At 44.4% G+C, this 11,993-nt stretch overlaps 1 protein-coding gene across 2 annotated transcripts; it reads right to left on the bottom strand.

Annotated features, from left to right (window-relative positions):
• Positions 1-130: 130 nt before the first annotated feature.
• Positions 131-4,336, bottom strand: PIP4P1 (phosphatidylinositol-4,5-bisphosphate 4-phosphatase 1). Of its 2 annotated transcripts, none has more exons than XM_049768674.1 (7): positions 4,065-4,336; positions 3,594-3,784; positions 2,763-2,869; positions 1,878-1,983; positions 1,652-1,704; positions 1,470-1,560; positions 131-947 (listed from the first exon to the last, which is right to left on the bottom strand). In XM_049768674.1, the coding sequence occupies exons 1-7, from the start codon at positions 4,225-4,227 to the stop codon at positions 804-806; spliced, it is 855 nt and encodes a 284-aa protein (XP_049624631.1). In that variant the 5' UTR covers positions 4,228-4,336; the 3' UTR covers positions 131-803. The 2 variants fall into 2 exon arrangements, with proteins under 2 accessions (XP_049624631.1, XP_049624632.1); XM_049768675.1 differs by having other exon boundaries at positions 4,086-4,336.
• Between the last annotated feature and the right edge of the window lie 7,657 nt (positions 4,337-11,993).

The following is an 11,993-nucleotide window of genomic DNA, read 5'->3' as shown; positions in this document are numbered from 1 at the left end:
TAGGTTAGCATGCTTAAGGCAAACATCCTACCGCTTGCGCCACCCCTCTGGCCCTTGTACTAGACTTGATTTATCTCCCTGACCCTTACAAATCCCTCTTTAATATACAGGATTGACAACTGGAGAAGGGTAGAGTCATAACCTTATTTATTTACAAGCATAGGGAAGTCCTTACATCCCTCACCCCAGAACTCAGTCCAGTTAAATCCATCAACTGGGGTGTTGGAAGGAGGAATTCAGGGAAGTATGGGAGTTGGGGAACATACCCCACATTAAATAATTATATACATGTAAGTTCCTGTGGTTCTGTACAGAGCAGCAGCTGACCCCCACCCCCACAGGACACAGAATGGGGGAGAGGATATCGGGGGTACCAACACCAGAGCCAGCCCCCCAAGAAGTGCAATAGCAGCAGCAAGGTCCTAATGGTGCACAAGAGGGAGGGAAACCCCCAGGGCTGCCCACCCCCACCATGCCCTGGAATGTGTAAGGGACAGGAATGGCTCAGGGAGCATACAGGAAGGACAAGTCTAGAACCGTCTTTTCAGCATCCATGTTTAGGGGCAACACTCCACCTATTTTTACCCTAAACACAGCAACCCTTGGAGGAAAGCAGAGGGTGGTCTTTTCTACCTTCCCAAACCTACAAGAGGGCCTGGTGCCTTCCCACCTCTCCCAGGGAAAAGGCAGGTAGCTGCTTGCTCCCCTTAGAGAAGCCCAGGGAAACTTTCACCAGGGATCCCTTTATAGTCACGGTCCCCACCAGGAAGAGGCCAGGCACTGTCTGTGAGTCTTCATGGGGCTCAGGAGTAGTTCTGGACAGGATGGCTGACCTTCATACAGGCCCAATAGAGGGCCCGGCCCAAACACAGCACAGCCAACAGGATGACAAATGCCCAGGCTGCATAGATGCCTCCATATTGCATAGCATGCTTCCATGTGCCAAACTGACAAATGCAAAGAAAAAGAAAGGTGGGCTTACTACAGATGTAGACTCTTCTAGGAGCAGAACTCAGCTGTCCTGTTCCTTACTCCTAGACAGGAACATACCCATACTATCCCTGACATTATCTACCCCCCACCCCCTTTGTGGTGGAGTAGTGGTTTTGAGACACACCCAGTGATACTTCGGCTACTCCTGGTTCTGTGCTGAGGCTCACTACCAACAGTGGAGGACCATGCAGTGCTAGGAATTGAATCCTGGTCTCCTGCACAATGTACTTAGCCCACTGAGTTCTCTCTCTGGTCCTATTTCAGTTTTTCTGTCAAAAAACTGGGACAGGTTTCCAAACTGCCAAATTTTCATTTAGCTACTTCTCCACGTCTTATCTTTTACAAAATGGAGATGGCTTCAACAAAGCAGACAAAATTTCCTCAGCTTCTTTCACTATCAGGAAAATACTTAATGTCCACCTGTGGAGAGGAGAGGTAAGGGCTCAAGAATGAAGGACTGAGTCATGATTACTCACAGCAAGGCCAGTGGCAGTGACTGCCAAGAGTAAGCCCAGCAAGAAGCAGCAGATACATCTCTTTCGTGGGTATCTGCGCCCAATAGAAGACCTGCAAGGAAGCAAACAAAGGGATACTTGTAAGGCTGTGGAGTCTTGACTTTTCATATAACAGTCAACCATGACACTCTGTAACCACTTACACTTTTCTGCAGTGAGGGCAACGAGCCAAGGTTCTGTCTGTGAACTCTGTCCACTAAAGAAAAAGAAAGAAGCAGAGTTATCCTAAATAGAGCTTTGCGGGGGCAAATAATTCCCACAGAACAAACCTTGTTGGGATTGGTTATAATTTAGAAATATAATTATGATTACTCCTAGCGCCTATTCCCCATCCTTTAGCCCAAGGAACCTCCTGATAAACCTCCTTACCAAGAAAGTATTTTTGCAATGTCCACAGATAACTCGGACTCCGATGGGTTGTGGATCTGGACTCAGCGGGCCTGGATGAACAGGTCCCAGATTGATGATTCTTTTGCTGTAGAAGAGAAATAAATGGTTAAAAGTTTTGAATCTGAGGAACTAGATAAGATAGTACAGAGTTAAGGTGCTTGCCTTGCATGAAACCGACCCAGGCTCAATCTCTGGCATTTTATATGGTCCCCTGAGAACCAAGAGTAATTTTTGAGTACAGAGTCAGGAGTAACCAGATCATCAGCAGATGTGGTGCCAAAACAAAGTTTTGAATCCTAAGGACTCCCATACTCTTTTTCCTTTACACACACCCCTAACCCCCCATTCTCTGCCTAAATTCCTCTATTTGTACACTGAAGATACTCCATGTCCCAACCCTGTCCCAGTCTTCCAATCCAGTCTAGCTGGGGCTCAGATGAAGAAACACTGCTTAGACTACAGGCCTATAATTCCCCTTTTTCCTCAGAAGTGTTCAGTCAACACCCCTTTTTCTCTCCTAAAGGACTTATTTCATCTCACGGGAAAGATGGCTATATTTCCTTTTTTTTTTTTTTTTTGGTTTTTGAGCCACACCCGGCAGCGCTCAGGGGTTACTCCTGGCTCTATACTCAGAAATCGCCCCTGGCAGGCACGGGGGACTATATGGGATGCCGGGATTCGAACCACTGTTCTGTATGAAAGGCAAAAGCCTTACCTCCATGCTATCTCTCCAGCCCCATGGCTACATTTTTTCACCTTTACTTTCAATCAGACACCAGAATCTCTCGCCTCTGTCTTTTCTATAAACATCTATTGGCTTTCAATTTTGCCTATTAATGCTATTTCCTACCTAAAGCCTCTTACCAGTAGGGCCGAGGGCAGGCAATCCGTTGGGAAGTCACTTTGCATATAAGGAGACAGTTACAGGGGCATCGAACATATTTTTTCCCTGGGGGTGCATTCTTGATTGGCTAAAGAATAAAAGGAATATCTATAAGCAAACCCCTGCCTTTCCTATTTCCTCTAAAAAACCTTTTGAGGAATTGAGATATGGTCTTAAGCCAGGAGAGTAAAAATACACACAGCCAAAAAAAAAAAAAAAAAGGCAAATGAATTGGAAACTTAAATAGCTGAGATATATCTGACTAGGCAATGATTACTGGAACTGAAACTTGGGTTCCGCTAAAGCATGTGGCTTACTCTGAAAGGGGGTGGGGGTGATAGTGGTTAGAATCAAAGGACAGAAAGAAGACCCAAGGGGCTATAGATAGTACAGCAGATAGAGCACTGCCTTTTATGCAGGACCTGAGTTCAACCCCTGCCATCCCATATAAAAAAACCCCAAGCTCCACCAGGAGTGCTCCCTGAGTGCAGTCAGGAGTAAGCCCTGAGCACCACTGGGTGTGCCCAATATACCAAAATAAGTAAAGTAATAAGTAAAGCTTTACAGGGGCCAGAGACAAAATGCAGAGGGCAGGCTGCCTACATTGCACATGGCCAACCCAGATGGTATTCCTCCACACTCCAGTGCGCCTCCCCCCCCCCCAAAAAAAAAAAACCACCTGGAGTGATCCCTAAACGCAAGGCCAGAAAAAGAAAAGTAAGCCCTGAGCACCATCAGGTGTGGCCACAGACAAAAGAAAAACAGGATCCCACCCCCCAAAAAATACAGGGCCCATTTTATGTGAAACTCACAGTGGCTTCATTGCAGACGCCACATTTGACGACATGCTGATGCATCTTGCCTTCCACATTAATGAGTGACTGGCAGACTCGGCAGGTGATCATGGGCGCACTCCCACTATCTGGGCTGGTCAGGGGCGAGTAGGGGGGTGGGTCCTCCCCAGGCAGCACAGCTGGGTGCCCCTCGGGAAAGGGGGGGAAAGCTAGAGGGAGGGGAAAAATTAAAAAAGCAAGCTGGCATCCTTGGCTCACGCCTCCGCTCACATTCCCTGGACGAAGGTGCTCCTGGTCCCTAAAAAGAACTTGGGAGCCCAGGTGAGCAGCCCTCCCCTGATCAGATGATGCCTCCTCCTGGGCAACTCCAAGGCGCGCATCCCGGGGACCCGGGCGCGGGTAACAGGTGCCCGGGCTGCGCACCTGGCGCTCGGCCCCGCCCCCGGCCCGCCTCTCTCCCCGGCGCCCCGCGGACCCGCCCCGGCTTACCCTGGGGCGGGGCATGTTTACCGGCTCCGTAAGGTGGCGCGGAAGGGGTCAGGCCTCCCCCGGGCCCAGCCCCGCTCCCGCCCGGCCCTACTAATCCACTGCCGCCAGCGCCACCGTCCACGGGGTCGGAGAGCAGCGGGGACCGCTCTCCGTCTGCCGCCATGGCCGCCGCCGCCGCCGCTTCTCGCTTCCGCTCCGGACCCAGCAGCTGCTCTCGCCGCTGTCGCTGCCGTCACCGAAGCCACCGCCGCCGCCGCCGCCGCCGCCGCCGTCGCTACCGGATCCCCAGAGCGCATGCGCGCCGCCCGTCCAATTCACCCCCGCAACCCAGGGCCTGCCCCAATCCGCCCCGTTCCGCGCACCTGATAGGCTGATCGCCACTTTCCGCGTCACGTGATAGGCTATACCCACCCACCCGAGTGTGCGAAGATTCGCCGGCGCAAACCAATGCCCTGACGTCCCTTAGGCGGTTCTGCTTCGCTATTGGGCAGCTCCTCGTGACGTCGGTTGTCACGTGACACGCCAGTTGTCGCTGGGCCAGCACGTGATGGGAGGCACTGCGAGCCATTGGCAGCGGAACCCATCGCGCTACCTCGAGACCAGGAGGCGGGGCGAAGTGACTTCGGGTTCCTGGTCACGTGTGCGAGGAGTCGGGGTGGTCCCCGGCTCTGGGATTTGACAGGTACTTTGAGTCACTGCTCTGAGGGGTTCTTTCGGCCTTTGCTCTTTTCATTAGTCTGTAATTGGTGGAGGGTTTTCTTCTCCTACAGAGATCTTTGGGGCGCCCTTGACGGGACCCAATGTTTTGTCTAATGGGGGGCGTGGTGCAATGGGCGCGCCCCCAAAGAGTGTTAAAGGCATCTGCTGAGGGGTGGAGGAACCCATATCTTCCCTACCAGAGAAATCACAAAGTGAGGTGTCCTTTATAGCCTCTAGTCTAGAAGGACTCTTGAATGAAAGGCCAATTGCTATAAAATGTGTCCTTCCAATTTAATTTTGTTTTAGATGAACTCTATCTGGTAGTATGGTAATAATAATAAAATGCCTGTTTCAGATTTAAAAAATCACAAAGTGAGAGCGAAGATGTGCTAGGAGAAAATGGATTAAAAGGATCAAGTGATCGCCTCAGCTGAACAGTTAGCACATGCTTTGCATGCGCTAGGCTGGGTTAGATCCGAGCACTTCATGGTCATGGTCTCCACACACCATTGCCAGAATTATCAGTTATCAGGTACAACCCCCGAGTATTTTAGAAGCTGTTGCAAAAAAAAATTTTATAAGGTCAATTAAATTAAAAAGGCTATCAACCGATTAGCTGCATCCAAAAAATTCCTATGCAGATGGCGCCCTCCCTTCTATACCCGATTAAATTTTGAGCTTTGTCTGTTTGACTTTTCACTAGATGGCGTTGCCATTTACTCAATTTTATGATTCCTAATTCTAACTGAATTAGAATTTTCGTTCTTTTTTTTTTTTTTTGGCCGTGTTATTCAAATCTTAGTCTCTTGTTTAGGAGAAAGGATCTTTGGACTTCTCTCCTTTGCCCTCAGTCTAACAAGTGTTGATAATGATTTTAAGCAACATTTACACCACCAATCAATCCACCAACCCATAATATGTTGGGGATTTTTTGTAATGCTATCTTTTGTTTGGTTGTTTTGGGGCCACACCCAGCGGCTCTCACGAGGTACTTCTGGCTCTGTTCAGAATCTACTCCTGGCAGGCTCCGGGAACCATATGGAATGCCAAGGATCGAATCTGAGTCCGCTATGTGCTAGGTGAATGCCTTAAATGCTGTGCTGTTGCTCCAGCCCCAACCCATAATGTTAATAATTATTCTTCCAACAGCTTCTACAGTAAATAAATAAGACTTTTTTTTTTTTCATTTTGGCTTCTTGAGTCACCCCTGCTGTGCTCGAGTTACCCCTGGCTCTATGCTCAGGGATCACTCCTGGTGGGCTCAGGGAACCATATGGGGTCCAACTCTGGTCTGGTAGCATGCAAGACAAGCACCTTCCTCTGTACCATCATTCCACCCCCAATAAGACTGCTTTTCAAGTTTATCAAAAGGCCTAATTAAATGGGTATCCAAATAAAATGTATAAAAGTCACTCCCCCCATTAGCTAAGAGGAATATTTTATTGTTGCACTTTTGTTGCATGTGTAAGGTAAAGCAAGGTGTTCAAATGAATGAGGGCTTCTTGTTAGAGAAGGATTATTATTAAAGTGTGGGATGAGAGTAACCTGTAATTCTGGAGTTAATGGTAGATGAAAGTAAAAGTGAATCTCCTTAAAGAGATCTCATTTGTTTTATAGTGCTATTTAAAGTAATTTCCCTTAGAAGAGTCCGTTATCACAGGAGGATTATTGGGAGATCAAAGATCTCAAAGAGTTCTCGCTCAAGATTCCAGGAAATACTCACTAGCTAAGTTCTATTAGCTGTAGGAGCTCTTTGAGTATTATACTGAAATGGCTGCTGTTTTCTGAAGAACACACCTAAAGGGTTTAGTCAGAGAGAGAGAGTACAGGTATTGAGGTACTTGCTTTACATGCATTAGGACCTTGTTTGAACTCTATCATCTCAGAGCCCGAACACTGCCAGGTTTGGCAAAAACAAACAAACAAACAAATAAAAAACAGGCCTTTTGTAATACCAGTTGGATACATTTTAGTATAAGGGAAGAAATAAAACAGAACCTTCATTGGGCTGGGGGTCTGGGACAACAGAGGTGCTTAGGCCTTCAGTAATAGCAGATTGATACATTTTGGTATAAGGGAAGAAATAAAACAGAATCTTTGTTGTGTTGGGGGGTCTGGGACAACAGAGGTGCTTAGGGCTTACTTTTAGTTTTTGTACTCAAGGGTTACTTGTCTGGTGGTGCTTGGTGGACCATATGGAATGCTGGGAATCAAACCTTTGGCAATATGCAAGGCAACACCCTTCTGGCTGTGCTATCACTCTGGCCCTACCCACTTTAATTTCTAAAACCAACCTTTAGGGCCCCTGCCAGCTACTTTCTTTGGTCATGCACGTGTTCTTTATGGAAGCCTGAACTATATCTGGATTTTTTCCATGCCCTAACTCAAATGGCCAATGGCTTATAACTGAGAGGTAACAAGGAATGGAAAAATGACTCTAGGGACCATGACCAGTTTTATTTTTTTATTTTCTAGTTGTGGGCTACATCTGGCAATGATCAAGGGGCTACTTCTGGCTCTACATGCAGAAATTATTCCTGTACATGCTCGAGGTACAATATGAAATGCTGAGAATCAAACCTGAGTCTGCTGTGTGCAAGGCAAACAACTTACCTACTGTCTCTCTCGTCCCAGTCATGAATAGTTGGTTTTGGTATTTTTTTGGTTGGTTGGTTTTTGGGTCACACCCAGTAACATTTAGGGGTTACTCCTGGCTATGCGCTCAGAAATCATCCTGACTTGGGGAACCATATGGGACACCAGGGAATCGAACCAAATCACGGTCCTACCTAGATCAGCCGCATGCAAGGCAAATACCCTACTACTTCACCACTGCTCTGGCCCCATGAATAGTTATTTTTTTAAGATGTACCTGCTGAATCTAACATGGAAGAAAGTATAACCTGGTCCCAAAATAATATTTATAAATTATAGCTGAATCAGACAGATTGTACTTAGGTTAACGCACTTGCCTTGCATGTGACTGAGCTGGGTTCAAATCCTTAACACCATAGATGATCCTAAGCACTACTAAGATTCATTCCTGAGCAAGAGTGGCTTCTACTTAGCAGTATCCCTCCACCTGTTAAATTCCAATGAAATTTAAAGAGACAAGAAATTTCTAGGTACAAAATGGGGTGGGATTAATAACTCAAAAGATTGGTTCATTATGCCAAACTTCATGCTTTTTTTTTTTTTTTTTTTTTTTTTTTTTGGACCACATCCAGAAGTGCTGGTGGAGGGAGGGGGTTGGTTCCTGGTTTTGTACTCAGGAATAATTCCTAGCTGTGCTCGGAGTAACCATACCAGATTGAACCCAGGTCTGTCACATGTAAAGCAAGCACCCTACACTCTATACTATTTCTCTAGCGTCCCTTGTGTCCTTCTGGTGCACATGTATTCAAATGCTCTATGGAATACATTAGCAATTATTTGCTCCTTGATTACATGTTCATTTTAGCCTCTGCAAAACCATGTTTGATGTTCATTAAATGTTTTTTATAAAATTGTGGGAGAAATGGAAATGCATACAATAACCAGGATTCTAGATAGATTGATAAGTTTAAATCTCTATCACCACATTTAGTCTCCCAAACTGGAATTACTCTTGAGTACCACTAGATGTGGCAATAAAAATAGATTGTAGATTGTGTTGCCTATTTGGGGGGAGGGTAGTTTGTGCTAAGAGATATTTTCTAAATCTAGGTGACTTAACAGATTGAAGACGAAACCATACGTGCATGTTGGACCCCAAATATGTGTCCTCGGAGCATCACCAGAAGTGATCTTCAAGGAGCCGGAGAGATAGCACAGCAAGTAGGGCATTTGCCTTGCATACAGCTGACCCTGGTATCCCATATGGTCCCCCAAGCCTGCCAGAAGCAATTTCTGAGCACAGAGCCAGGCATGACCACCCCCCCAAAAAAAAAGTGATCCACAAGCACTGAGCTATGAGTAGTAGCTGTCCTAGATGTGTTTCACAAAGCAAATTTATATGTACATGTTTGTGTATGTGTACTTAGTTCTGGACACAATGCTTTAGGATAAATCTAAGGTCAGTAAATACTGTTTTATCCTGAGTGACATTACAGTCTGGTAATGGTCAGATAGTGCTCAGAAAAGAAGCTATTTTTCGGAGATGTCATATTGCACAGAAAGCAATAATCTTCTAGTCTTCCTTTCCTCATGTTGCATAGAGAATAATACCCTTCTTGGTCCTATGGTTTGCTAGGTATCTCTTTTACTAGTCTCACCTAGGCTTATTCGTAAACATATATTTAGAAATGACTAGAAACAAATGAATGATCTAATGGCCTCACCCATGGTGTGGCAGTTGAATGAGCTGACTAGATTTCATTATAGTATGGTCATAATAGGAGGGGTAATCCAAAGGCATCTTCAAGCCTAAGCTTTAGAACTAGTACAGCTTCATTCCTTCCAAATTTCTATGGTCATAACAAGTCATAAAGCTAGTCAAATTCAAGGTAAAAGGGAGTATTTCAATTCTTGATGGGAGGAACTGTAATCCTGTTTTATTTTTAAATCAAATACATGTGGTATAATGTATTTTACATGATTTTGGTGATGCTTTGAATTGAATCCAGGGTTTATACATGCCAGGGATCATTCACTGAGCCCTATCTCCAGCACCCAAATGAAAGAATTTTAGTGGTCAATATATATACAGGAATGAGAAGTTATGGAAAGGGAGAAAAAGAAGAAAAGGAAAGGAAAGGAAAAGAAAGGAAGGGGAGGGGAGAGAAGGGTTGAGAAGGGAAGGGAAGGGAAGGAAAAGGGGAAAAAAGGAAAAGGAATAGAAATTTGCACATAGGAAATAAAACACAGGTTTTATTTGCAGCAAACCATGGTTCCCCCAAGCACCAGGTGTAAGTTGTGCAAAAATTAAAAAACAAAACAAAACAAAACAAAAAAAACAGAAAAAACAACTCCAATTGGGAGGGGGCTAAAAGAGATATGATAAGGGTTAAGGTGCTTAAGATCAAACTCAATTTGCAAGGCAACTACTGTACCCACTGTAATTCTCCAATCCCAAATTATCTCACATCTTTGTAAAATATTTTCAGAAGTTTACAATTCAGGATAGGAGACATAATGTAAATTTTTATACTATGGGGAAAAAATTTATACTATGAAATATCAGCACTAGAAATCTTCTGTTACATAAAAACTAGAAACTTATTGGCCAGAGAGATAGCATGGAGGTAATGCATTTGCCTTGCATGCAGGAAGGTGGTTTGAATCCCGACATTCCATATAGTCCCCCAAACTTGCCAGGAGTAACCCCTGAGTGCTGCTGGGTGTGACCCAAAAACCAAAAAAAAAAAAAAAAAGAAGAAAAGAAATAAAGAAACTTATGATACAATACTTTTTTTTTTTTTTTTTTGGTTTTTGGGCCACACCCGGTGACGCTCAGGGGTTACTCCTGGCTATGCGCTCAGAAGTCCCTCCTGGCTTGGGGGACCATATGGGACACCGGGGGATCGAACCGCGGTCCATCCAAGGCTAGCACAAGCAAGGCAGGCACCTTACCTCTAGCGCCACCGCCCGGCCCCACAATACATTTTTTTACAATACATGTTTTATAACATGAATATAAAGAGTATAAAACAAGTTCAGGGGCTCGAGTGATAGTACAGTGGGTAGGGCACTTGCATCACAGTGATGGGGTTCAATCCCCAGTACTCATATGGTTCACTGAGCCTGTCAGGAGTACACCTTTAGTACTGCTGGGAACAGTCCCAAACAAAAACAAAAACAAAAACAAAACAAATAAACAACAAACTAAAACAAAAGTAAGTTCAGAGATAGACAACATATCTAATCACAATTAAAATTTATTAATATAAAAAGTATTACTATATGGTGACTTGGAGTATTGTCTTAAGTAGGCCAAAAGACAGGTAAATGCAAAATGTTATAAAATAATTGTAATTTGCTCGTATTTAAACACTTTCATGTCCATATTTATGTGATTTCAAAACTCATGATATAGATGGAGAAAACACATATATATTTCCGGGTCACACCCGGAAATGCTCAGGGGTTACTCCTGGCTCTATGCTCAGAAATCACTCCTGGCAGGCTCCGGGGACTATATTGGATGCCGGGATTTGAACCACCGACCTTCTGCATGAAAGGCAAACACCTTACCTCCATGCTATCTCTCCGGCTCCATCAAATATATTTTACAGATAGGAAACTGAGATTCTAGGAACTCAAGTCATTTAAGCTAAATGAGAGACTGACATAACAAAAAGTTCAAGTCTTCTGGTTTACAGTTTAATACTTTTGTGCATAATAAGGCTGATGTTGTCATGGTTAAAGACAGGACAGGGTCTTGCTGCAAGACATAGCAGGGCCCACATCCTGCTTTCCCCTAAGCCATGTCATCCGACATGGAACACTCATGTCTGAAAAATTCTTCCTTATGACCTTTCACTTCTTCCTACCCTTCCCATACATGGACAATCTTGTCACTCCTATTGTTCATGCTTCTGTATAATTAACTCATTTCCCAACTGCAAAACAAGCTGTAATACTGAACTCCTGGAAGGTCTCTTATGTCTCTGCACCCAGTCCTGTGCTCTTCACACACACCCCCACCACCATGGCCTTTCATCCACCACCATGGGTGGCTACAGTTGGTTCTGAGAGGTTGAGTAGGGTGGTTTAGTAAGGTATGTTCTAGTATTTAAGGATTAATTTCTATTTGTTACTCTGAGCTTTTGCTCCCTTGAATTCCACATTTCTTTCCTCTTTAGATATAGTCTGCTTCTCTCTCCGGTAGCTAAAATTATTAGAATTTAGGATGTTGAATTTTCTCTTTTTCTTCTTTTTTTTAAATCTTCATTCTGTTTCTGTCACAGAGAGAAGCACAGATAAAAAGAACTGAAGTTGATCCTTTGAACAGGAAGGGAAGGGCTACAATAAAATAACATAATATCTCTACTTCATAAATTTGATAAGTAGAAGGTCAAAGATTCTTGGTAGTGGTAGTTAGATATTTAAAGATATTATACATCATGCCATCTGTTGAAATTAGCCTCAGTCAAGAGTGGAGGAATAAAATATAGTCCATTCCTAAAAATTCCTGAAAGGCTAATATGCTTCAATAAATGGCTGTTTTGTAACCATTCTCTAGACACATCTCTCCAGTCTGGAAGGCAGTGCTTTACAAAATGATCCTGGGCATGAAAAGTGTTCCTATGA

This window comes from Suncus etruscus, chromosome 2, assembly GCF_024139225.1.
Source record: "Suncus etruscus isolate mSunEtr1 chromosome 2, mSunEtr1.pri.cur, whole genome shotgun sequence".
NCBI lineage: Eukaryota > Metazoa > Chordata > Mammalia > Eulipotyphla > Soricidae > Suncus > Suncus etruscus.
Note: the sequence above shows the minus strand (reverse complement) of the source record. Positions and strands in the feature narration are given on the sequence as shown.

What these genes read in the sequence shown, in the direction of transcription:
- PIP4P1 (XM_049768674.1), bottom strand. Translation starts at nt 4,227, where the DNA reads ATGGCGGCAGACGGAGAGCGGTCCCCGCTGCTCTCCGACCCCGTGGAC. An exon ending in ATTGCAAAAATACTTTCTTG is followed by an intron (nt 1,705 to 1,877) that starts GTAAGGAGGTTT and finishes CTTTTTCTTTAG; the next exon opens with TGGACAGAGTTCACAGACAG. An exon ending in TGCCCTCACTGCAGAAAAGT is followed by an intron (nt 1,561 to 1,651) that starts GTAAGTGGTTAC and finishes GCTTCCTTGCAG; the next exon opens with GTCTTCTATTGGGCGCAGAT.